The 27,753-nt window shown below is 38.8% G+C and overlaps 1 protein-coding gene across 3 annotated transcripts; it reads left to right on the top strand.

Moving 5' to 3' along the window:
* The first annotated feature begins 228 nt into the window (after positions 1-228).
* On the top strand, positions 229-27,259 carry evi5l (ecotropic viral integration site 5 like). 3 transcript variants are annotated; one of them, XR_013284118.1, is made up of 21 exons: positions 229-581; positions 11,099-11,468; positions 12,429-12,618; positions 14,275-14,499; positions 14,666-14,740; positions 14,852-14,977; positions 15,090-15,233; positions 15,315-15,404; positions 15,767-15,864; positions 15,968-16,028; positions 16,833-16,886; positions 17,106-17,138; positions 18,173-18,313; positions 19,984-20,100; positions 20,442-20,582; positions 20,695-20,874; positions 22,042-22,188; positions 22,321-22,416; positions 22,604-22,699; positions 25,789-26,148; positions 26,328-27,259. XR_013284118.1 is itself a non-coding variant. In XM_077525626.1 (20 exons), exons 2-20 carry the CDS (start codon positions 11,227-11,229, stop codon positions 26,095-26,097), a joined length of 2,565 nt encoding a protein of 854 aa, XP_077381752.1. In that variant the 5' UTR covers positions 229-581; positions 11,099-11,226; the 3' UTR covers positions 26,098-27,259. The 3 variants fall into 3 exon arrangements, 2 of the variants coding, with proteins under 2 accessions (XP_077381752.1, XP_077381753.1); XM_077525626.1 differs by having other exon boundaries at positions 25,789-27,259; XM_077525627.1 differs by lacking the exon at positions 17,106-17,138 and having other exon boundaries at positions 25,789-27,259.
* The last annotated feature ends 494 nt before the right edge of the window (positions 27,260-27,753 follow it).

The following is a 27,753-nucleotide window of genomic DNA, read 5'->3' as shown; positions in this document are numbered from 1 at the left end:
TCTATCTATCTATCTATCTATCTATCTATCTATCTGCGTGCACCTCTGTGCAACACCTGCAAGCCCCGCCTTTCATCATAATAAATATCGGCGGTGATTGGCTGTTGTCGCCATTCTTCCACGCAACAGCCTGTAGTTTCAGCAGTCTATTGGCCGGCGAATTGTCAATCAATCCCATTTCTTCACTCTGATTGGCTCGCTCCTATTCGACAGGCTGCCGAATGCCAGGCCAGCCATTCTAAATGATTTCCTCGTCGTGATTGATGCTGCCGTTTGCCCCGGTTCCCCTGTTGAGTCGGCGTCTACTCCGCGTTGCTGTCATGTTTTTTTTCCGCCCATTTTAAAAATATATAAACGTTAACACATTACTGGCGGCTTAAATTCGTCTCGAGCTCAGCTGTCGGGGCTGGCAGCGCCGGGAGGGATGGCACTGCGTTGTGTTGGACACTATCCGAGTGTGTTGTCTTCGACGGTCTATTAAGATTTTAATTGGCCGATAACACGACCAGTGTTGATATTTAGACGCTGCTGTCGTGGGGGACACTGAAAATGCACTGCTGCGATATGGAAAAACGCGTATGGTAAGCGTTTATGTTTTATATTTGTGTTCATTTAGCTAGTTGACAGTGTTGTTGCGAGACCACCTTGGTGGTTCGTGTCAATTTGCACTGCTAAACTAAAACACAGGCCCACCTAGCTTCAACCATCGATGGCTGACATAAATGTTCGAATGTTTCATTCCTCGTTGTATCATCATTATGCATGCTCACTTTCCGTGCTACATTCCGTCGCATGTCCTGTCAAACAAGACGCCGACATTCATTTTCAATTAGCATTCCCGGTTTATGCATCATTATTGGCTTATTTACAGGGAAATGATGTCGCATGGCCATGCCTGTTGTGTTGTCCTGCTCTCGTTTTATGCTGTTACACAATCACGCTGCAGTCGTGGGAAGCCGGTGGTGTATGCACTCCCTCCCGGGAGGATGTGTCATTTAAGACCACAGATGTTAATTCCGCCTCAACCGTGGATTGACTGCTAGTATCCCAGTTACAAAGCAGGCCTGCTCTGATATGGGAGATGAACTGTCACGTTGGTGACTAGTACTAGTCTATTATGGAAAACGGTGTTGGACGGAACATTAGTGGAGATCAAGCTCCTCTTTAAATAGCTGTTTGACTATTAAACAATATTGGAACAATAAAATGTATGGAGTAAGAAAATTAGTTGGTACTCATTTTTTCCCCCACTGGAAAAAAATGACATTAGATTTGAGTAATGACTTATTAAGTAAATGACATATTGTACCTGGCAACTCATTGGAGCACAGGGCTTATGAAGGGCCCTCTTTGAGGAACTACGGTTTTCAGTTATACTTGAGGGTAAACATTGATACTAGCTGTTTGTTCCTCTTCCAGGTAGTTGTGAAAATGTACATGCAACATTTGAGATTCCAAATGTATTTTTTGGCATTGGACAATTCCGAGCTTATGTCACAATTCAGAATGGTGGTGAAAGGACACTCTTGATCATTGTAATTTGATTTGTGAGGATTATTTTGATTTCAAAATGTGATGCAATGCTGTTTGACTGCTTTAAAAATCCGCCTGGTTTGTATGCTAATCACAAGCAAAAGTAATACAATTTGCTGTTTGTTTTCGCCGTGTAAAGGAATAATTTGCATTGCGGAAATATCAGAAATGCCGAGATGATCGGAATTGTCTGTTCTCTGTCCCCACAAGCATAAACTCTGTATTTTGATTAATATTGCATTAGTGGCCTAAGGAATCACAGGTCATCTGGTTTCTGGGTTTGGTCTCGTGAGGTTCCTAACGCGAGCCCAAGGGAAGTTTGATGTTAATATCAGTTGACTGCAGAGGGCGATAAAAGGCCAAACTATTAGCCACTTGAGATGGAGGAAAATGGATGGTATAGTCTGCTTAATTCTTATTTCACAAACACAATATTAAGCAGAATCCCTGTTTTGATACACATATATTCACTATTCCTTATGAATAGCAGACGTCAAGGGCCCTGGAGGAAAATTGCTACGAGTATATACCATAACCTGGAAAACTTTGGAAATCACTCTTCCATCACATGACTACTCAATGTATCTCTGTCCCAAGGGTTTGCTCACCAAATCGTTGATCATCGTCTTTTGACTGTAATCATGTCTTGAAGCTCCCACTGATGAAGTGATGAGTACAATGAGATGAATTACCGGCGTATCTGTAAAATCCTTGTAACGTGCAAACGGCATACTGTATAAAACATTTCCATCCCAAGGGTAACTTACTTCCTGGTGACCTTGATTTTTTTTTTTTTTTTTAAGTACTTCACGTCTTCTTGATCTGATCTCATGGTCACAGACATACTACACTTGTGACTCATTCACCCCTTTATCTAATTCATTCAGTATTTGCCTCTACTCTGTCCTCTACTCTTTTTAAACGTGTTTACAAACTGAACATAACTTTGAGTTATTATTGTTTTGTTTTGTTTTTTTGTTTTTTATTAACCCCAAATAGATACTTTGATCCAAAGATTGGGCCACCCCGACTGGCTGGATGCTTCCCGGTTTTGTGGTTCTTGAGCATAGTGCTGCTGCACATCTTCTCATTGCTGACAGGGAACAGCTTGCTGAACTGCCCCCGAGCAGCAGCTCTTCTCTCTGTGTGATTGCTCTTGCATTCCACCTTATTGTTCCTGCAGGCTGCACTTTTGTAACTGGATCTGACGAGCAACGTCGACTGTCTGCTGCTTCTTGGAATCATACCAATGTGCAAACAGTGTACAAATAAGTTAATTGGGCATGAATCAAAATACATCATGAATTTAAATGTTTTGGGGAACGTGAGTTAAACTGACCATGAAATAATTTTTCATTTTGTGCTTTCACTTTATTCACAATCAGGGTGATATAGCTTAACATTTGTATCACATTATAAATTGAATTTCTTCACAGTAACGGATGTCATGATACAAAAATTAAAAAAACGAAACTTCTTGTTGTCCTTTAGTGAAAATGGTATTTATCAGAAATGAAGTTTATCCGCCACCGCGGAGGCAAGAATGACTTTAGGGAATTGAGGGGAGTCTAGCTACCACTAGACAGCTGCAGATGTGCTGAAGCCATTTTCACACTTTTGCAAAAAGAGATTGTAAATCTCAATCAATTTTTAACCTGGTTAAATATAGGTTGTGAACAACAAGTAATAACTGAGGCAATGTTGTCACGATCCGCATAAACTACCATAATATATTGGTAGCACTCAAACAATACAATGACAAAAAACTAAAAATCAGTAAAAGCAGTGGAATTGTAACTTGGAACTCAAAATTCTCCCTTGTATTTTTATTAAAACAATATTAGGCATGCATTTCTATGTTGAAAAACGGTGCATGCGACCTGCAATTGTTTCCCGTGTTCTCATTAATAGTTATCAAACTAGAAGAGAAGTGTATAACACTCGGGGCTACTCTGTGCTGTATGAAGGTTTATCATTAACTTAACGTCTATGCTAATTTTCATGAGCTCTCTCTATGGCATATCATAAGGTGGACTATTTGTTGTCTAATTCCATTTGTTTCAAATTTCAATTTTTACTTCAGCTGGTAGTGACAAATATCTTTAAGCAAGCACATTTGCCTCTCATTAGAATTGTTTTCTGTCTGTCAAACTGTGAGGTATTGCAGTATTTATTTATTTTTATTTTATTTTTACATACCAGATTACATCATAAACAAGCGCTATCACGTCTACTGGGTAGAATCTAAATCTACTGCACGACATATTTATACCATCTACCCACCATATATATGTACCACATTGGCCCTAACCCATTGTCTGTGGGGATAGGCTCCTACCCACACCCACGCCCCTAATGAGGAAAAGTGCAATGGAAAATAGTCTTTTATAGTTCTCTCTCTCTCTCTCTAGCAACCACCTTACCCCTAATAGATTTCTGTGCAGTTGAATAAATAAGCTCCCAGCCACTATCAAAATATTGTTTGTATTTGTCATGTTTAAAACCTGACAGTAGTTAATGCTGCGAGAGTAAACAGAGACGTAAATGAAATATATACTACTTAAGTGCAGTATACACTCGGGCTTGGCTAACTGTTGTGTCATCCAATTTGGAGCTGCCAATAATCCTTCATGCATCACATGTGTCATTGTGTGATAAATTGATGTTTCAATCTTCTTGGTCAAGTTTTCAAAGGTGATCAATAAGCATGTCAGCATTAGCACTTAAACAGTCCAAACAACAACTGTAAAGTAATTGATGGGTTTGTGCCGCTATTTCCAGACCATTTCCGCTCACAGCAGCACTCAAGGGAGCCTATTAACTGGAGAGTGATGCTATTAACCGAATTCAGCACAGGAAAGCATTTGTCATGATAAACATGCAGTCAGTTGAGGCATCAAAATTGTGAAAACCTAAGTTCCCACATTTGTTTTTCGTTATATAACCTAAAAGTAGTCATGGGTTCAGCCATTAAATCTAAATCATTGACACATCCGTGACTGTCATGTTGCTAGTGGACAGCAGGCTATTCCCTGAATTAATCAGTAGCCATTTCCAGTGTATGGCTCAGATCTTGTCCAGGTTGGTCGGTGCAGAAACCATACAGCAAAAGCATCAAATTCAGTCATCTAGCCCCCTCTTCAAGCACAAGAAACATCTGCTCTAGTGCAGCCTGTTAGGGCATTTCACAAATGTCAAAGTCACGGTAAACAAAAACCAAAAGGGACACTTTAAGCAATGTCAGGCCTAGCATCTGCCTCAAAGACGGTGGTCTAAGTAGGTGAACTGTGTGGAAATGAGACCACGTGGCAGCAGCCAAATATGAGCGAGTGCATGGGTAGGAACAGCCACACATTAACGAAGAGGTCAGCCTGGAGGCAAGGCTGGAGGAGCACCCTTGAGTCTCCAAATGGACAGGTGGGCAGGGGGAGGAGCTGGCACATCATCAAGGTGGAAATGATTTCTTGCACAGGGGAACATTCAACGCTTGACTGCCATACTTACCACTATTTTTAAGAACAATACTGTATACCTCTGAAGGCCCACTAAAACTCAAACTGATTTCAAACTGCCACCATGCGAGGCTTCAACGGTCACTCGTCTTGCTTGTTCTTTGGCTTTTTCTTTACTTTAAAAAAAAAAAAAAAAAAAAAAAACTTTCGCCTCTAGCGCTGAGAGCTATTTGTTAAACACATTTTCAAAAGTAAGGTGTTTTACACTTTCATTTAGTGGCTTGCATTTAATATTAAAAATGAGATGTGTGAGGCACCCCCATAACTTCATTGCTGTCTGCTTTAAAACAGTGGTCTCCAATTGTCATTTTATTACCAAATAGGGGTGTTAAAAAAAATCGATTCAGCAATATATCACGATACTACATCGTGCAATTCTCGAATCTATTCAGTAGGCGGCTGAATCGATTTTTAAACTTCCATTTTTAAAGGAAAAATATTCAACAAAACCGTCTTATTTCGGGTTAGGGTTCACACCTTAAGCATGGAAGAATGTTATATGAATGGAACATTAAGCCTTAATATTTTATTTTAATGCTGTTCAAACATGAAACAGATTACAACCTATAAGACTGAAGTTTCAGATAAATAAATAATACATTTTCATACAAATCTTACACTCCACAAGTTTACTGATTAGTATTTTCTAAATTTGAATGAAAAAAATCGCAACAATCGACTTATAAATTTGTATCGGGATTAATCGAATCGAATTGTGACCTGTGAATCGCGATACGAATCGAATCGTCAGGTACTAGGCAATTCACACCCCTATTACCAAATACTCTTCCTTTGATTCTGAATGTGGAAATTGCCTCAAGGCCTCAGGTGGATCTATTCTAGTGAGATATAGGGATGTGGGCTACCTCAAAGTCATAAAAATCCCAAACTGTTTGTTTAAAAACACGCTAAAATAACTATAGTCCATAATTGATTGACTTAATAGTGTTAGTGTGTTTAATAAAGTCAGACTATCAAAGTGGTCCTGGCATCCTTTGATTATTCTGCATGCGGCCCTCACGGGGAAAAAAAGTTTGGACACCTCCGCTTTAATGGCTAGCAAAACGAGCAGCGTAGATTTTGCTCTTATTCTGACATCCATTTGACTTTCATTATTCAAGTACGTGCCCACTTTTTGTTGGATACATGCACGCCAAGGAAAAATGACTGAGCGGCAAATGTAGCGGCGTCTGGTGCCAAGCTAAAACTTTGCATCAGTCGCCAACATCAGAGGACTTAAATGTATTTTTTGGGGAAAAACTCCTAAGCATTTTGGAACTACACTTGTTCTGTGTTCTGATGCATTTCGTGGTGGATGACATTGTTATGGGGAGAGATTTGTCTTAAAAAATATTCACACAAATAAATTTGTGATTTTCACGTGTTTTTGAGATCCACAAATACATCACTGATTTTCACGTTTTTCAGATCCACAAACATTTTTGCGATTTTCAAGTGTTTTTCAGATCCACAAACACATTTGTGATTTTCATGTGTTTTTTAGATCCACAAACATTTTCTTGATTTTCACGTTTTTCAGATGCACAAATATATCCGCGATTTTCACGTCTTTTTAAATTTTGTGTGTGCATTTTCCATGACTTTTGCTTCCGAGTTGTCGAAAGTGTGTTTGTGGATCGTCGCGCACGCGCATTTATTTTTGAGACAACCTCACGCTGTTTCCGAGATTTTCACACACACAAGACCTCAGATATTCACGCGTCTCAGGCCCGTTCTTCCTCCGTCCACGGGGAGGCAGTGTTGCCGTCTCAATTGAACGAGAATGAGCCGCTTCTCATTTAATCTTAATCTTAACCTTAATCAAGTCTTTATCTGACCTTCAATTATGTGTTTATTTTGCACAAGTCACGAAACAAAATGCGACCTTAGTTTGTTTCCCTCAAGCTTGTTTTGCCTTCACTCGAAAGACACTCTTCTTCTGCTGTTAAATTTTCTTCTTCTACGCCACTAAGCATAGCTAAGCAGCAGCTCTGATCTGTATATATTACTGGATAGCCACTACTAGACCAAGACTACTCGGCATACGATCCTATTCATTTACAATATCAAAATTGGAGAACATTGGAGACACTACTTCATAGAAAGAGGAGAATTTATGATGTTTTAAATGTGTTCAGCATAAACAACAGGACTTCAGACATTTCACAACTTGCCTGAAAAACATGATGTGTATTTATATCCTGAATGTGTTTACAGGACGATTTATTTATTTATATATTATTTTTTTAATAACTGTAATTCAACAAAGGATGCCTTGATTGTTTTATGGTTGTCAATGTAAACATTCACACACTAAAAACACATTCCCAGCTTTCAGCAACAAATGCACACATACGCACACATTAGTCTGCCTCAGAAGGATCTTTGGACATGAGGTTGCAGGCTGTCACTATGGAGCTGGATTTATTTTTTTATAAATAGAAATAAATCAGAGTGCAACTGAGAACCAGCTGGGGCCAAGGAAAAAGAGGAAATGTGCAAATTTACGTTTTATTAAGATGATTGAGGATTTTGTTTTGAAGCATTGTGATTATTATTTAATTGGAAACCAGTTAATGTGAAAGAGATCAACAGTCCTTGTGCCCCAGGCTGCTTGCCAGATGGGATCTAGGAGGGGCTTCTCTCTACCAAGGGCAAAGATTTTGTAAATCAGACCCATTCTGCACTGAAATATCCATGCAGAGCACCGGGACAAAGGCAATACTTCTGGATAATAGCAGACGACAATTCACACCTAACTGTATGGACATAGAAGACACCCAGTAATCATGGGCTGTGACTTCTGAGTCACCTATTAACATGTCGAGACGACAGCAACGCAAATCTTATGGGCGGGTTTGGTGTGGTTTAAAATTTTGAGTCATCGTCCAGTCATACACAGTCATGGTCGGAACATCTGGGCTGCCTCGCTCTTGTCATGAGCCTTCACAGTGTCCTTCTAATAATGAATTGCATCAGCAGCAGCAGCGTATCGCTCTACTGTAGTCATCCATGATTTACACGTTTCACACGCTGGCCCTGACACTGAACAGTCTTTGTTGTTGCTGAGATGTCTCTGAAGGGTCACGCCACTTCTCGGACAAAGCAGACAAAGCGCCTTATCATTTGCTTGACTCCTGTTTTGCTGTATTTCCTGGTTCAGAATATGTTTGCTTCAGCATCACATCCTTTGAGTTCTGCTTCAGTGAACACTCTTGTCTATAAAGCTATTGTAGAAGCTATAAGGTTAGAAGCTAGGATACGACAATTGTGATATGTAAATTGTTGAAGAAACTGTAGTCAGATTACTTTCAAATTTAATGTATTTTGGCTGAGAAATTCTGTCGTTTCTTGCTAACAAAAGTGATTGGTCTCATTGGCTTGTTAATGGCTCTTTCATGCTGCGCATGAATGCATCCCTTGTCTCATCCCAAGCACTGTTTTCTATGTTTGACACTGTTATTGCACTCCTCTGCCTGCTGTTTTTCTGCTTTGCCTGTTTTGTTGTGTATTTCCGTGTCATATGCTGGGTTGTGTTCTAATTTTGTCAACATGCGTTGACCTCAAGAGACTCGTAGAATGGTGATCTCAACATAATTGTGACGCTGCACTGACTTGTCCTTTGATGATGCCATGGACTCTTTGACATCCATTTCAAAATCCAGTGGAGCACAACCAATGTGGGGCACTAGTCCAGATTCCATTTCTTCGTGTTTCGAAGCATTTTATTATTAGTATTCCTTTGAATGAGATAGACTTACCCGTGGTCAATGGCCACTTGGCCTCCATTCATATGTGGTTGCCAGTTTGTTAAACTTGATCTGAAGCTAAATATGCGGGGAGAAAATTGAAATATTATTTGTTTTGGTTGGGTGGCACTAGGGCTGCACAATCATAATTAGTGATAGACCGATATGTTTTTTTTCAAGGCCGATACCGATACAGATTATTTGTAGTCAAGTCGGCCGATAACCGATATTTCAAGCCGATATTCATTTGCAGTAAAATGGGGAGGGGGGGGGGGAATTCTTTCAAACTATATATAATTTCTCACTGAGTAACAAATTCATGTGAATGTAGCTCATTTGGGGTTTTTGTTAGGGTTCGTAAAAACGTTTCAAAAAGATTTTTGCGGTGAAAAATTGTGTGAATATGTTCCAAATGTGTTTACGACAAATAAAAACTGACTGCGAACATCTTACAAATCCTGATGAAAACCCCAAATTCGCTACGTTCGCAAGTATCCCCTGCTCAGTGAGCTTTATCGGCCTTCAGATTCAAAACATGGCCGATGCCGATATTTGTCAAAATGCCAAATATCGGCGCCGATAATCGGCCCTAATCATAATCATGATTTTGGCTGCCACACAAATTAACCTGATCAACGGCGAGAAAATGGCAGTGGAGAGACAACAAAAAGTTTAGCTGGAGGTGGTGGAAATGAAGATGTGGAGGTTTTTTCTAGGAGTTATACTTGGATAAGTAATTAATTAGTGTATGCATTACTGGAAAAAGTAACAGTAACTCGTCGTTACATCCATCTTTCTAATTAAACATGAGCTGATTCTGTTTGTGGGTCATTTTCAGATAAAGGCAGGCAAGAATGATTGCTTTTCTCTGGAATGTGTGAAATGATCACATGGACCTTTTTATAGCCAACACATGCATGTGTAAAAATTGGATACAACAATGGAGAATTTAAGGGCTGGATTGAGGAAATGCAACGTGCCAAACTTTGTTAACATGAGCAAGATGAATGTTGTGCTTAATATACAAATGCCTTAAATAGCCTGAATGATTGGCTAAATGGTAAACAGTGGAGCACATGAGCAGAGTCATGACGTTTTAACATTCATTAAACAACCCGTGGAAACAATGACGTAATCATCTTCAAGTCAAACAGTTCTTCATGTTCCATTAACTTGAGGTGTTTTGTTTTAGCGTGAAATGAGTTTCCATTCGTAACTTGACTGAAATCCTCTTTTGAACTCTCTCAAATAGCATTGCAGCAGCTTTTCTTTTCACGTTAATATTCAGGTCTTTAGAAAACACCATTGTTAATTTCAGAGCAGGTTGTTTTGACTGCAGTGTAATGACTCAAGAAAGGGCCGTGTGTGTGCTGAGTCACTAGAACATCATTGCTGTTGCTTCATCTTTGGAGACGTCGGTTTAGGCATCTTTACCAGTGTGTCGGCTTTATTCCAGTGTTTACTTCTTTCCATTCAAATCAGCATCATGTATATAGGGATGTGCAATTAATCAAAATTCAATTACAATTTTAATTATTAAGCTCCACAATTACAAAATCAGCATAATCATAAATAAATAAATAACTATATATATATATATATATATATATATATATATTAGTATGCCCTGCGATTGGTTGGCAACCAGTCCAGGGTGTCCCCCGCCTACTGCCCAGAGCCAGCTGAGATAGGCGCCAGCAGCCCCCGCGACCCTTGTGAGGAATAAGCGGTCAAGAAAATGGATGGATGGATGGATATATATTAGTAATTTTGCGTTGCTTAAATTTATACATTTGCACCTTTTTTAAATTTTAAAATAACAAATTTAATCAATTTTGTTTCATCCAAGAGGAACTTGTTTCTTGTTTGAAATTGTTTCAAATAATTTTATTTGTCTTAATATTTCTTACGTTTAAACATGTTCTTGTTTTTGTACCAAAAATAATCGGAATTTCAATTATTACCCAAAATAATCATGATTAATGTTCTCTTCATAATCGAGTAGCCCTAATATATCATTGGATTAAAAAAAAAAAGGCATAAACTGTGACATTTGGCCCTTTTATATAGAATTAAAATAGAATGAAATCCTGAAAAACAATATTACAGTTGAGTGATGATAAAGAAAGTATCAGTTCATGTTTCAAATCATTGGTATGTTAATGTTTTGTTTTTTTAGGTTGAGAGTTTGTTCAAAATGTATTTTTGTTGTTTTTTTATTCATAAGGAGTAGTAGAAAGTGTGTTATTTATTCAGAATGGCAAAGCAGTGACCTCAAACATGGTTCCCATTCCTCCATACCAGGTTTGAAGACCTCTGATCCTTTTGGCTCCTCAGCCAGGCAGGTGACAGCCAGCTGACGTCCTGAGGAAGGAGGAGAGACCAACTTGAGACTTCCCACTTGCACCGCTGCCCACTCCACAATAACAGTCATGTCTATACCCAGCGGCAGCCCGGAGCGAGAGAGCTCTGGCCTGGCTCCCACACACCTAGACTGCCCCTCTTCTCCTCCTGGTTTGGATCCGGATCCCCTGTCGACAGGTAGTCCAGTCCTCAGCCCAGACTCCTCTTCCCATGATGCTTTGCTGTCAGCGCCTGCGGTTTCCCCGGCGGACTCCGAGAACCTCAGTCCAGATGAACTGGAGCTGCTGGCTAAACTGGAGGAGCAGAACAGGTGATAAGAAATAGTGGGTGCATTATTTACAGTACAAAGAATAGTCACAATTCCAGTACAAAAAGTAACCTAAAATGTGATTGCACTCAGAAGACCACTTGCGAAGGACGAGCTAATCAAGATCAGCTTCTGCATTTGCCGGAAATTTGTCATTAGGGCTCATACATTATTCATAGGCAAATGCAAATGACATTCAAGCAAGGTTACCAAAAGTGCATGTTTTGTGGAAGTCTGAAAAAAGGTTTAGGAGGAGTATTAGGGCCACACAAAAAAGAAAAAATATATTCATGGCAATGGCAGGGAATAAAGTTGTAATGTTGGAAGAAAAAAAAATGGATTTTACTCACTACAGACTAAGTCGTAACACTTTAGAGAAAGAGAGCAAGCTGGTTGTGCTTCTATGGGAATTTGACATTCACTAATTCATTCAAAAGTGACAAATTTTACTTTAATCTTGTAAAGGATGACTTTATTCATATTATAAACCTTTCCAAAAAAATAAATAAACACGACTCTCAAAACCAGTACTTTATTCTTTACTTTTTTTTTCCCCCCTTGAAAAATGCATGAAAAATGCATCACAATATTCAGATTTTTTTTTTCTTATTGCAAATTTGGTCTTAAGACCCTTTTTTAACATAAATGTTTATTGTAACATACAAACAAGACTTTTTTTGTTTTACTTTTACCATTTTTTTCCTCTAAGTAGTACTATGTTCTAATTATATTGCAATTTTTTCTTTAAAAAAATAAATATACATGACGTAACATGACATGTTCTTAAAAAAAAACAACTACTTTATTATCATCATACAACTTTATTGTCATGATTTCTTTCTGGGGAACAAAAAAAGGCTACTAATTTATTTCAATTTGCCCCTTATATTCCTTGGTAAATTTGTAATCCTGCTAACAAACTGTGTACTCATCAGTAATGTTATACTTACCTATTACTACAAGGTTACTGGAGGCTGACTCCAAGTCAATGCGCTCCATGACGGGCTCGCGACGCAACAGCGGCTCGTCGCTGGTGTCGAGCTCCTCGGCCTCCTCGAATCTGTCCCACCTGGAGGAGGACACCTGGATCCTTTGGGGCCGCATCGTCAACGAATGGGAGGAGTGGAGACGCAAGAAGGACAAGCTCCTCAAGGTGAGTTGCAAGTTGATTTCATTCCTGCTAAACCGCCTCTGTTTATATTCAGCTGCCTTCTCTTTTGTGTCTTTCATAAACAAGGAACTCGAGTGTTTTCTGAGTTCACAACTACACCATGAAGCCAAAGGAAATGGTGACCTTTCTATAGGACCGGTAGTCAAGCCGTTCTTGGAAATCTTGCTGATTTTCCAAGTATAATGCCAAACAAACAGCCTCCTCCCTGCGGCGATCTACGCAAACAAATGACTGATTTGCATTACCGTGGCAACACGATCATAATCTTGAGGAGACACACATCATTCTAAGGAAACTGACATGCTCGATGATGACGTCCGGTATGAGTGCACAAAAGTAGACTCTGTCGCATTGGCCTTTGTGTGTGCTGTGCAGCAAAAGGGTAAACCTCAGGGACAGCAAGATGGATGAGAGGAGGGAGAGCTAAGTGAGTCAGGATGAAATGAGAGCGGAAAAACGAGCAAGGAGACATTTAAGCATGCCGAACAAGGACATAATATGACTCTATGACATTTATAAAATTACAGCTCCTCAAAAATATGGATCCTGTAAAGGGATATTGATTAAAAGATGTTAAGGAAGTTGTTGATTGTGTTACATTCATCGATGCCTTGAAATAAAATGGAGTCCACTACTTTTGTTTCCCTCTCAACTAGTTTTCTATCGATGGCTCCTCCGGACACTCTTCAATTCAACACAGATATTAAAACAGGACTTCAAAATTCAACAAACAGATTCTCCCCTCACTTTGTAGAAATAATTTTTTATATAGTAATACAAATATTTTATATTTATTTTTTGATAAAATATTATTTAAATTAATGATTGAGAATTAAACAAATGAATAATTCAATTTACAAAAAATTGTCAGATTCCAAATTTTTAAGTTTCAAAAAGGAAGAGGGAAAAACAAACACAAAACGGACAATCAGAACATTTTATTTTTAAAAAGGCAGAAAATAAAATAAAATGAACAATAAAATTTGGTTTTAAGAAAGGGCAGGAAAAAAAATGTTAAAAAAAACAAAAAAAACAAGAAGGTATAACGAAAATAGAAAATTGATAGCAAAAAAGGCAATGAAAAAAATGAAATGAAATAGCCAGAAAATGTCCAAAAAAGGAAGAAGAGGCAGAAAATTACCATGTATATGTCTATAAAATTGTTAAAAATGTAACAAATTTGACAGAAAGGCAGAAATGTCTAAAAATGTTGATTGATTAATTGAAAATGTATGAAAATCAAAGTCTGAAAAATTACAACAACAAAAATCCAAAAACGGAACATTAAAGGTAGAAGACAATTAATCTCAAAATATTGGATGCTGCATATTTTTCTGTTATGGTGCAGCTCAATTTAGCACTGTCTTGGGCAACTGTGTTTTGTGGCACCAGACAGATTTTTTTGTTATTTATTTGGCCTAAAAGGGCTCTTCTGACAGTAAAGGTTGCCGACCCCTGGTCTTGGTCAACAAACTGCCCCATTCCATTAAACAAAAGGAAAAAATAACCCAACTATATATTTTTTCCACTGAAGAAAACCACAACTACGATATGGCCCACATCTGTGACCAAAATGAGTTTGTCGCCCCTGCTTTAATGAATAAATACAGCATGAATTCACGGACGTGTGTCCTCCAGGAGTTGATCCGGAAGGGCATTCCTCATCACTTCCGGGCCATCGTGTGGCAGCTGTTGGGCAATGCCACGGACATGCCGGTGAAGAATCAGTACTCGGAGCTGCTCAAGATGTCATCCCCGTGCGAGAAACTAATCCGCAGAGACATCGCCCGTACCTACCCCGAGCACGAGTTCTTCAAAGGTCAGGACAGCTTGGGCCAGGAGGTCCTCTTCAATGTCATGAAGGTAAAAGCACATCAATGCTTTTAAATCTTTCTCATCTTTAACATTTTGACTTGAACATTTATTTCCAAAAGCCATAATGGCCTTGAACTCTCAGCCCAATCGCAGATGTCTTTAAAAGATGATTTAATATGTATCAAAAATGTCATTTGTATACGTGTTTTTTTAGGCGTACTCCCTTGTGGATCGAGAGGTGGGCTATTGCCAAGGCAGTGCATTCATTGTTGGCCTGCTGCTCATGCAGGTAATGGCAACATGGTCATTTGTCCCACTAGATTAATAGAAACAGTCAGAAGTCACTGTGTGGCACTACAGTTACTAATGCGGGAACTCTCCACTCACACTTTTGTACCAGATGCCCGAAGAGGAGGCGTTTTGCGTGTTTGTGCGTCTGATGCAGGAATATCGTCTGCGAGAGCTCTTCAAACCCAGCATGGCCGAACTGGGACTCTGCATCTACCAGTTTGAATATCTGCTACAGGTAAAGAGCAAGCAGGAGGATGTTACATCCACCGGGGGGCAGTAAAGTAACACCACTTTGTGTTCTGACGTCTACTTAAAAATAACTGTGCTATTTTATTTTGTCATATCAGGAACAACTTCCAGAGCTTAACATCCATTTCCGCTCCCAGAGTTTTCATACGTCCATGTACGCCTCGTCCTGGTTCCTCACGCTCTTCCTCACCTTTCTCCCTTTGCCTGTCGCAACGCGCATATTTGATATTTTTATGTATGAGGTAGGAAGATTTCGATTATATTTTTGCTTTTTGATCGTCGTGAGTCATCACATAAAACCCGGTTGTGTGACCTTTCCGAAGGGCCTCGAGATCATCTTCCGTGTGGGAATGGCCATTCTCCAGTACAACCAGACAGACCTCATTCAGCTGGACATGGAGGGCATGTCACAGGTAAGTAGTCCCCATGCAGAACTTGAATTATGTACATACAAGTGCATATTTAGCATCTTTATACAGTATTGACTTTTAACACTTCACCTCCCTTGTTTGGATCATAATAGTGGGGATTTTTCTGCGTTCAGCAGCTTTAAGTAATTTCTAGAAAACCAAAAAAAAAGAAACCTTAACTCAAAATTTGAAAACGGCATGGATAACTTTAATGCTTAATTGCGTGTATTTGATGGATGCATGTGATGTGTTGCAGAGCATCATGCGTTGTAGTAAGATTTTCCAGTCTCTTGTGGGCTGACAATTAGAATGAGGGAGCATCTTTGCAGGCTGTCTTAACTCCAACTGTTCCTCGTGTCTTGCAGCATTTTCAGAAGGTGATCCCCCACCAGTTTGACAGCTGCCCGGACAAGCTGATCCTCAGGGCATACCAGATCAAATACAACCCCAAGAGAATGAAGAAGTGAGGGCCCTTGTTAAGCTTTTCCAGCAAAACCCGGAGGCAATTTCATTGTTTTTAAATATGTAAAACGTGAGCCTTTGTTGTTTTTCTCTGTTTATATCAGGCTGGAGAAAGAATATACAACCATCAAGAACAAAGAAATGGAGGAGCAAATTGAGATCAAGGTGTGTATGTTCAATGTTTTTCATCACATTCACTTGAAAAAGTTTCCTTGAACCATCTGTTATTTGTTTTTATTTAAACACAGTATTTATGTTTGATAGATACAAGAGGGGTTTTTTTTCTTCACAAATAGGTTGTTTTTCAGGAATTTTAGGGGCTTTATTTTAATAAAAAAATATATGTGTAGCAAATATCTTTTGTTTACTTAATTCTGAATTTTTTTTTTTATTTTTTTTTGATTGTTTTTCCTTTCGGACATACAGTATTACAACAGATTTCACCGATCACATCAACAACATCTGCAAGAAGGGCCATGGCATATTAATCCCCGTCCCAGAATTCTTTTCGACGCATCAATCACAAGCATAATTTAAGCATTTTCACAAGCATAATATAACTTTAGTCACATTATATTTCACCTTTTTCATGGGACACACAACTTTTTTTTCTCGATTGTAGTACTTGGTTTAAGACCCATTTTCTCAAGGAAAGATGTTTTTAATATCACACATTGTTTCTGTTACATTCTGGGGAGGGGTATCTCGACTTGAATTTTAATTATTCTATGACCATGCTCATAACTCAAATAAGTCATCTATATTGAAATAAATGGAAATGTAATTAATCGGTTCCAAACTTCTTGGGAGCCATACTAAGGGCGGATATACAGGTAAAAAGGTACCTGGAATATGTTATGTGATGATTGATACTTTTTGTTAACATGCACAATCAACAGTATTCTTCATGACTAATGGTCCATCTCGTCATCCAAATATAGCTTTATTACTGTCTGTTCTTGTTTTTAGAGGTTACGCACAGAAAATAGACTGCTGAAACAGCGGATTGAAACCCTGGAGAAGGTAAGGGATAGAGTTGGCGTGTTTGTTTTGTAGTATATATGTAGTATTCTTTATTCCTTCTCTCCAAAATGCTATTTTCTGACTGACCTCCATATTGCCTCTTTTTTTCTTCACTTCTTTTTTTCTCCACATATTGGTTCATCTTTTATACTTTTGGCTTTCTTTGTGGCTTCTTGTTTTTTTTCCCCCATCTTGTTGCGCCCCTTCATTGCGCTGTAGGAGAGTGCTGCTCTGGCAGATAGACTCATCCAGGTAGAGTACTTGATGAATCACTTTCCTGATCGCTTCCCAACCCTCTCCTCAACAACTAACTCACTTCTTGCCCCTCTTACCAAACTTTATCAAACTTGCATGAAAACGATTGTTTTTTTAATGTGAATATGTTCAGTCCACAAGCCTGGTATGTTGTCCCAATGTGCATGTTATTTATTGTGTATATACTGAGTGGAGATTGTATTTTATTTTGAAAATGTGCAACTCTTGCTTGTGGCATGTAAACGCGACTACCATTTTTATAATGTAAACATTGGAATTTGGCTACACTAATTATTTGGTAGGTGTTTGCTTTCTTTGTGAGAAGTTAACATCACACAACATAAAACTTTTTTTTTGTACAAATGAGGATAAAACAAGTACAGTATGTTGTATGTTATGCTCACTTTACAAATAACTTACAGTTCCTCTATCTTTTTAAATATGTTTTATCCGTGGAAAATATACATTTGAATTTCCAATGTTGAGTATTCTGTACCAGAACCTGATTCGTTCAGATTTAAAAACTATTTTTACCATAGGAAATAATCTGTTCCAAAAAAAAAAAAACTGTACAAGCAATGTTCTTAACGACAATAGTGTGGCATAAATTGTTAAAACAAAAGTCTTTCAACACTCGCGTAACTTTGAGGAAACTGAGGCAAAAATCGCATAAGAGATGCGCCTCCCTAATCTCATTTTTATAACAGAAACTGTACACTTGTGCAAAATAAGCCAATGACATGTAATATGAAAAATCAAAATAAATTCAATAGCTGTAGGGGCATATATAATAATGATAATATAATAATTTGAGCAATCTACTGTATATTATTATCTTGGCTGCTCATCCAGCACTCTTAAAGAAAGCAAATGCCCTTTCTCCCAAACAATATAACCATCCCTTTAAGACCTGAACATGTGCCATGCAACCGAGTTACCTGAGCATGACAACAATGCGTTTACCTGGATTGGCATTTGATTTGCGTCCTGCAATTTCGTCATTTAAATGCTGCTCCGGTGCACTGTGACAGGGTCAAGTGACCAGGGCGCAGGAAGCGGAGGAGAACTATGTGATCAAGCGCGAGCTGGCGGTGGTGAGGCAGCAGTGCAACGCAGCCAGCGAGGGTCTCGAGAAGGCGCAGGACACCATCCGAGAACTGCAGCAACAAAAGGTAATCGCGGTCGATGGAAGTGTCGAGTGGTACTTTGAGTTACGCGTGACTCAAGATCCGAGAGTCATCACAGCCGATTTATTTAACTCCAAATATTAAGAAGGTATAAGGCGTTGAAGTAGCACTATAACTTTTCTGTAATGTAAAAATAAGCAAATGTCAAACATTCAGCCAGTGAATATTAATTTTTTTTAATTGTGCCATTGCTTTGGGTCTGTTAAACTAAGCACCAATAATGACTCTTTAATGTTATTCAGTTGTGATTTGTGCCCAACACCCACGACTAGAGTTGAATCACCTCCAGGCTCCAACTGTCTTCTTCGATAAACAAAAGCCGAGATGGCCAAAATGACACATTCTCTCATTCATGCACGCTATGCTTTTGTAATCCGCCTCACAGGAAAACATTAGCCGCGCAGTTTGCAGTGTCACGCTGGCATGGAAGAGTAGCTTTCTGTTTGTTGACATTTCCTGACGTTTGATCAGTGATGCTGGCTTGAAGCCAATTATAGTCTGTTGGAAATTTATGCTGTATTGTGACCTAGATTGGGTTGTTTTAAAAGTGGCCTAAATTTGTGTTTGGTTGATATTTGTGAACTCATTCACTCGCAGCCATTTTCACTGAAGCAACCCTCTTCTCTCCCGGCTGTTTTACTGGATTTTGACTGATTTTGCAAGGCCCACAGAATATTGTGTTCTATTGCTATAAAAACATGGAACCTACCAAAAGAAAGAATAGAGTCTCTTCTTTCATCAGGAAAAAAAGTATATTTCTATCTGTTTCCATTTTGCATCAGTTAGCATTAGAATGTAGCTAAGTTTCATCATTATTTACAAATCTGCATACAATTGTGGGGAAACAGTTTGTTTTCTTCATGGCCTTGGTTGATCTATTATACTCTGCTGCCATCTACTGGCCGTTTTTGTAATTACTCCCATTTTTTTTCACCCTTTCTCTGCAGTTGAGAGGCTGAATCAAAGTCTTCTTTATGCTCTAGCATAAAAAAAAACATAAAACATATGTCTTTCGGACACTTAATACATTAAAAATAGAACATATTTTTACGTTTTTGGGAGCAAATGAGTGTATTGTTTCACAAATGGATTGTTTTTCAGTAAATTTAGGAGGTTTATTTTAACAAATATGTATAATATAGACTAGTAAATATTTTTTTTTTTTACTTTATTCTGAAATAATGTTTTGCATTTTATTTTATTGGTATTTTATTATTATATTATTTATTTAATACTAATAATACATTAGTATTTAGGTAAAAGAAAAGATTTGTAGGTCCTTAAAAATGAAAATTTGATTTTCTACAATGTATTAAACTTAAAAGTAACCCATCGGTCAACTGTTCAAAGATCTATTGTCCAATGTGTCAAATCATTTAACAAGAAATCTAATAACTAATCTATTTTTATTTAATTTCGTTGCTCATAGCTACAACCACTTAAAGAAATTTAGACTCACATGATCATCTATATCAAAAAATCTATATATTAACACAAAAATGGAAAATATATCGCCCGCTCCAAGTCAAGTGGTCATATTTAGTAAGTATATTAAGCAAATACAGCCATACAGTATGATTTGTCATGTATAGTTTGACAGTAACTTTTCTTGTTGGTCTGTAAATACACTGTGTAACGTGCAATGCTCGTTTCAGTACACAGAACAGTTTGTGAGCAGTCTGCAAACAGAGCTGGAGCAGTCCAAGCTGCGTGAGGCTGAACTGTTGGGGGCGATGAAGGAAATGCAAGACAAGGTGCTCGATCTGGAGAAGGTGAGCCTGCACGGCGTTTACTTACGTTGGCTTAATCTTGCCAACACCTGAGAGTACAATTCTGCTCAGTGTTAATCTCAATAAATGATAGAATATCATTTATTTCAGTAGTTCAGTTCAAAAAGTGAACCCGTGTATTCATCATACATGAAAGTAAATTTCAGGTCTCATTGAAAGTTACAAAAATTAGTTGATTGCCGCAAAAGGTTGTGCAACAAAATATGAACACATTTCATTAACAGATGAGTACCATCACTTTTTGTCCAAGACATGAAATGTATTGAATATTTTCAGCTAGATGCGCTTTTTTGTTTCATTTTTTTTTTTTTTTCATAATCCAGAGGAGCAGCTGTTTGCCTGATGAAAGCAACATGGCAGCTCTGCAGGAGGAGGTGAAGCAGATGAAGCTGAGGGAGTTGGAGACGCTGAGCTCATTCAGGGAGATGCAAGACTCGGTCACTGAGCTCAACCAGCGCTGGCAGGTGAACGCACAAAACACACACAAGCCGCTCTTGTTTCTTGTCTGATCATGTGCTCCAGAATGCAGTCTTTAATTTTATTTTCTTATTTGCCGTCTTTTCCCGCGTGTCTCAGCAACATCACATGTCCCGCAGCGGCAGCACAGGTGGCGGCGGCAGCCACTGGAAGGAATCGCCAAAGAAGAACGCCATGAATGAGTTGCAAGACAAGCTGATGACCATCCGCCTGAGGGAGGCGCAGGCCCAGGCTGAGCTCCGAGAGGTCAAACTCAAGGCTGTGCAGCTTGAGAGCCAGGTCTGACACAGCTGTCCATCCACTTTCAGTATCGAGATCGGCACCACCCAATCCCAGGGCACGTATAGGGAAACAAACATTCACAATTAACTTTCAGACCGAAGGACAACTTCGTCATCAGTTAACATAAAATGCATGTTTTTGGGGTTGTTTTAATAATCGAGACGATTTTTAATTTCAAATTGTCCAAATCCTCTGATTACAGCATATCAACAGTAATTCTTTACTGATTTCTGTAGTTTATCTTCTATGTTTAATTAAAATAAGACATTTGCAAACATCTGTTTTTACTTTTAGAAAACAATGACCGAACTGGTTACATAGTACAACATCAATCCACCTGTGTTTTAATCACTATATGAATACAAAGCACAAAATTAACACCAATAACTGGTTAATAAACAGTAACCAGGGATTTAAAAAAAATGCTCTTGTATTACACTTTAATAGAAAATTCAAATGAATCCGATTAGTTGATTAATTAATAGATTAATCGTTTGCAAAAATATTCGATAGTGCCAGCACTAATACAAAGCAGAACACATGATCTGGTTAGATTTGACAAATATTAACATCTGAACAATTGTTCTTAGTTTTTTTTTCTTCTTCTTCTTCTTCTTTTCATGGTACATTTAAAATTGATTTTGGCCAAATTCTTCATCAGGATTATGCTTTGCAAACTCACAGCAAGTTTTCAAAAGAAATCAGACTTTTATTTGTATTTATTTATATAATTATTTATTTATGCTGAATTTTGTTTTAATTGATTATGAAAGATGTGCTCAAAATATTCAATGAAATTTGAAGGACATCTACATTGCAGGGCACCTCTTAAGTTATTTTCCTAAAATACCTTGTGAGCTTGCTTGGAATAGGTTTTGCCGAAAAGTAAATGCAGCATACCATAGTTATTAGTTGTAAGTTAATGACATTCTCAAAACGTAGATGTCCTTGTTGCATGGTGATTTTTTTTTTTTGTCAAATTTGAAATTGTTCCATCATGGCGCCTTTCCGCTCAAGATAATGCCAGTGCATAAAAAATGATAGACTGGAAGCCGAGCAGAAACAAAACCTTAAACAGACAACATGGAAGGTGCACCAATGAAAACAGGTCAAGATGATCAACCTAGTAAATACCAATTTGCTGTTTCCCCTCCTCTGTTGTAGAACACAATCCACAGCAAACTGATTGGACGCCATGAGCAGGAGCGCTCCGCCCTCCAGGATCGTCTCCAGATGTCGTCTAATCAGAACAAAGCTCTCCAGGCCCAGCTCAACGAGATGAAACGGAAACAGGCCGAGTGGGACTGCAAGGTGTGGGGGGAGGGTGGGGGGCGTGATTAAAAAAAAAAAAAATGAAAGCAATGAAAGCGTAATGTAGTCATGTGCATGATCCACAGAGGCCCAAACGGGATTCGAACCCTCTTCACATTGTACTTTCCACAGAATAAAGAGGAGGTGATGGCCGTACGACTGAGGGAAGCGGACAGCATGGCTGCCATGGCCGAGTTCAGGCAGAAGATAGCTGAGCTTGAAATCCAGGTAAGGATGGAACCAACAGGACGTTAACAAAATAAATAAAATTGCAGTGGAACTGTTATAAAAAGTCCCCAAAACATTTAACCTGCAAACAGCCATATTATATAATAAAGTTTGAGTTTTGCATTATAATCTTAAAAGTTTTTAGAGCACCTCAAACCGACCCCAGGATCCTGACTGTGTGTTTCAGAAGGAAGAAGGGCTGATCCAGGGCCAGCTGAACCATTCTGACTCCAGGCAGTACATCAACCGGCTCCGGGACCAGATCACTGAGCTCAAAAATGAGGTCAGACACGCCTACACGCAAACACACACAAAGTTTCAACCTTTTAGTTGAGCTGAAGCGGGAAGAAATGATCTTTTGAAAATGTCATTGTTAATGTGGCACAAAGTAATCTGCGCAGTATGTAGGTGTCATACAGGAAGCCGGCTCGCCATCTCTTGTGTCACTTCGGTGCACATACGCAGGAAATTATGTTGAGTCCATTTTTACTCTATTTGGCGTGGTAACAAATAGACTCCGTTTTAGAGAAAAATTTACACTTGGAAGAAAGTAAAATCAAAACTAAAAGTCACAACCTCCAGATTGGGAGACTGCCACTCTACCACCTGAGCTATGCCACTTCTACTGTTTGCTTATATCCAAGAGGAGATCGGAGTTACAAAGATTCCAGCTGACATGAGCAATAAACTAACTAGATGCGAGTCTCAGGGAGTAGATTGGCTATCCCAACCTGAAGTGGTGCCTTTGTTCCTCAACCCTTGAGTGACTTTTTTTCTTTTTTTTGAAACACTCTTCCAACTGTAAATTTTACTCCATTTAGAGTGGGACCAAATAGACTCGGTTTAGAGTAAAAATTTACTCTACAGAATTTACTGTGTAATTGATTCAACAACGAATGTTGGTCGACTTCTTCCTAGAAATCCAGAAAACATCCATCCATCCATCCATCCATTTTCTTGACCGCTTAGTCCTCACTAGGGTCGCAGGGGGTGCTGGAGCCTATCTCAGCTGGCATTGGGCAGTAGGCGGGGTACACCCTGGACTGGTTGCCAGCCAATCGCAGGGCACACACAGACGAACATCCAGAAAACAGATTTGTCACTATTTTTATTATTTCTTTAATTCTAATTAATACTTTAGATAAGGATTATTTATCACAAATAAAACATTTCCACGAACGCTGCAGCTGCAAATATTTTGTGTATGTCACTTTGTTTGTTCGTCCAAATTGGTACAGAATCGGTTATAATTTTAATTGTTTTGAGAGATTTTTACAATTCTGAAAAAGGGTCAACATTTTAAACGTTAAACTTTTGTAAATGTCTCTTAATAACGGAGAAGAAAAAAAAGAGCAGCAATATGTCAATATGTTTTGTTTTGTTTTTTACCCAAGTAGCAGAAATCTTTCTGCTTAGGCAAAATAAATATTATTATTATTATTATTATTATTATTATTATTTCATGATGATGATGATGATGATGATAAACGGAAGATGCAAACATCACAAAAAGCCAGAGTGATGCCCCAAACCTTAAAATTGTGAGGAAGACGCGTGAAGCACTTATCCACCGTGCTGCCTTTTATGGGACATTATCTTTTCATTACATTAGATTGTGTTTGCAACTTGCAGCCATTATGAATACAGTGAAGTGAAGCGAAGCGCAGTCAGAAACTGAATATAACTGGATGAATACTCTGAAGCATGCAGTGCTGGTAGCCCCCGTCCCCGCTTCCCACACAGTTAATTTGTATTAACACATGAAGCACTGCTTCCACCCACAAACGTTTCCAACTTTGTCATTGTTGAAACCCCTTTTCCTCATTTTGAATCATGTCCTCTCATCATCAGAGCCTTTACTTTCGAGTCACTCTGTCACTTTTTTCAGATGTTCAGTCACTTCATGATACCAATGCATCCAATACACGGATTGTATTGAAAATTCAAACAAATAATGTTGAATTTCGAAAGTGAGTCAGTGCGTGACTCACGCGGATTCTCAAGAGAGGGGGTGAAATGAGACTTTCCTGCTCTTTAGCACTCACCGCTTGCTTCTCTGCTGTCCAAACCACCTTTTTCACCAAAGCTGTGGTTTTATGAACGAGAGTGAAACTCGCGTACAGATGAAAAATCTCAGCAGTGTTTTCATGCTTGACTCATATGTAGAGTGCTGATGAGGTGAGAAAGAAATTCAGATTACAATTGTCACGGCATGTTGGTAGACTCATGATACATGGCTTTAAACGATGCTTGTTGCTGAAAAGGTGATTTTCTTTCACCTGAATGGGATGTTCCATACCAGTCCGAGTACTCAACTATTGAGTAGTCACTGATATCAAGTACTAGGGCTGTCAAATTTAAAGCTTTTAAACTTTGAAAGCCATACTTTTTATTCATAAGATTTTTTTTATTTACAAAAAAACATACTATGCATAAATTAACAATACATAAACAGAATAAATACTATGTATATCAATACTTTATCTCTGTTGGGTGAAAACCTTTTATGTCCAAATTTGGTCAATTTCATCTATTTTTCACATGTCGATGAGATACTACTGGTAAATCCCCTCGTGGTTCTATTATTTATTTATTTATTTATTTATCTATCTATCTATCTATTTATCTATCTGTGCACAAAATATTAACAATCTAAAGTGTTACTTACATTGCCTGTTGTCTTTAATCACGCAATGTTTAATAACTCAGAAAAAAATTATTTTTAAAATTTCCACATAAATAATAACTTTATATCCCGCAGCAACAAATTTAAATTAATGTCATAAAAAACCGTAAAAAAAAAAATAACTAAAAAAAAATGGTGCGCTTTTAAAATAGTTTGTAATTCTTTCTAGGTGCCACAAGGTGGCGCAAAGGAGCATTCCTTGGTACCACCAGGTGGTGCTAAAGACTTATTGATTTGGCCTGATTGCAAAAATGTTGAATCAGTGAGTTTTCCCATAAAAAGTGAATTACTGCGTATTCAGTTAGTAATTTTTAGGGGTGGGGGGACGGGAGGTTGGTTGGTTGGCTATCCCCCGTTGTTTGTGAAAACCCCTGTTCATTTGATGCTCTGTTTGTTTTTACCCAATCTTTTGCTTATACACGTTTTTCATGCCAATTATAGGTGAGTGTCTACTATATAGCATATTTTTGCTAATCATGATCTATTGTCACCAAATATTTATGTTCCCTCCCAGAAATGAGTGACTATGGAACATAATTTAATATAATGCATAAATATTTGTGATTGTTTTTGAAACAAGTAATATTGACACAGTTACACATGAATAAATATCCATAAACAGTTGTGTACAGGCTAATGAGATCAGTATTTGTTTGCAAAGTGTGACATCCTCTTTGCGTTTCCAGATCAGGCTATTGCGAGGTCAGAAGGCCGGGGCCCCGGGTTCCAGGCTCCCCAGCGTGGGCGCCAACTACCAGGACCTCTGCCTGGCCAGCCCGGCCTCGGCAGAGGGCGACTACCTGAGCTCTGACGAGGACCTCCTCCACAGCCCGCTGCCCCCCAACGCCCTTTACCCGGCCCTACCGGGCCCGTGTCACCCGTCCGCCCGCCTGGACAGCGAAGGCAGCACGGACAGCGAGGCGGAGGAGCGGACGCACCCGGACCCCCCGCACCTGTACGGCAGTATGGTGTGCGCCGAGGCCTTGGAGAACTGAGGAGCGCTGATGGGTTGTTATGGCGACGCTGACGGACGGTATTTCAACAAAGTGAGTTCATCCCTCCCATTTTTGTGAATATTTTATAGATGTCCTTTCAGGGGACAACACTGAAGAAATTACACTTCTCTATCATGTATAGTACATCTTGTATATTTAAATGTCACTGTTATACAAGCTGTTCATTGACTACTAGTGTCTTTTTTTTTTTTTTTTTTTTTTTTTCTCAGTGTTGTCCCGTCAAAACAAAATATTTTTTTTAAAAATGTGAGGGATCTCCTTGTTTTGTGAAGCCCCGCACTTGAAAAACTGTCCCCTACTCCGGTACATATCCCAAGCCAACACGCAAAATAGACTGACGTGGACCTGCATGGCTGCCCCTCGTCAATTTATTGATGACGTGAGATGAGCTGGCAGCCCGTATCGAACTCTCCTTCCCGATTGAGTTAGAAAGTCGGATGACACCGTTCGCACATCAATCCTCGCTGCCTTCACGACAAAAAGGTCTATCGAGCCCTCTCACGCTCATCAAAAACGGGCCCAAGGAGCAGCGGAAGAACATATTCGCATCACCAAACGGCATCCATGCATTACACGCATCACCATGTCAACACGTGCGGGACGTTCAGAGTGCAAACATATTGAAGACAACAAAAAAAAAAAAAGGGGGAGAAATGCAACATTGCCAAATCGTTTTTGTTTTTGTATTTTAAAGTAATTTATATGTTATGTAATTTATTTTGATATGATTTTTACTATCAAGTGTCAAACCATTGGAGGAGTATGTGTGAGGTACCTCCCTCCCTCTCTCCTGTATGCGCGTTGTGCCAACCGAGTGCCACCACGACTGTTGCCTAGCTGTGTGCTGTGACGCCAGGTGAGACACTCCATGTGCTGCTATCATTTTTCATTTCTGCATATTGCGATGTCACCTCTTAAACATGAAGTCATCATTACAGTCTCATTGCTAAAACTAGCTACATTGTGTGGAAATGGATGCTAATATTATCATATTTTACATATCAAATAGGTGTACTGATATATTCAGTTTAAATATTATCTACACAAATTAAAAGTATGTCATTAAAGAGGATGACCTCACTCATCTAAACATGGCATTCTGATTAATATTACATTTGTGTAATAAGAGTTAAGCAGCAAAATACAGCCATTTTTATCCATCTCAGGGGGCGGCCATTTTGTCACTTGCTGTCAACTGAAGATGACATCACAGACGACCAGTCACGGCTTACCGGTTTTCTGAAGCTGAGCTGTGATTGGGTGTTGCTTCAGACAAAATGGCCGCCCCCTGAGATGGACAAAAACAGCTAGATTTTGCTGCACAACTCATATTCCACAAATGTAATATTAAACAGAATGTCATGTTTAGACTTGTGAGGGCACATATAACATATTATTGTCAAGAAATGTTTAAGGTTGACTTCCACTTTAAGATTTAAAGGGATACTTGACTCATTGAGCTATTTTCGGCAGTAAAAAGTTAAAAGTTTTGTCTATAATTAATGTGGTAGCTTTATTATTTTTCACGTACAATTAATACCTTTAAAAGCTATTTTTTCTACATGCTGTCGACTGATGATGACATCACCGTTGCTGAGGAGGTAGGTAACGACCAATCGTGGCCCTAGTTTATTG

The sequence above is a fragment of the Festucalex cinctus genome, chromosome 6, assembly GCF_051991245.1.
Source record: "Festucalex cinctus isolate MCC-2025b chromosome 6, RoL_Fcin_1.0, whole genome shotgun sequence".
Taxonomy (NCBI): Eukaryota; Metazoa; Chordata; class Actinopteri; order Syngnathiformes; family Syngnathidae; genus Festucalex; species Festucalex cinctus.
Note: the sequence above shows the minus strand (reverse complement) of the source record. Positions and strands in the feature narration are given on the sequence as shown.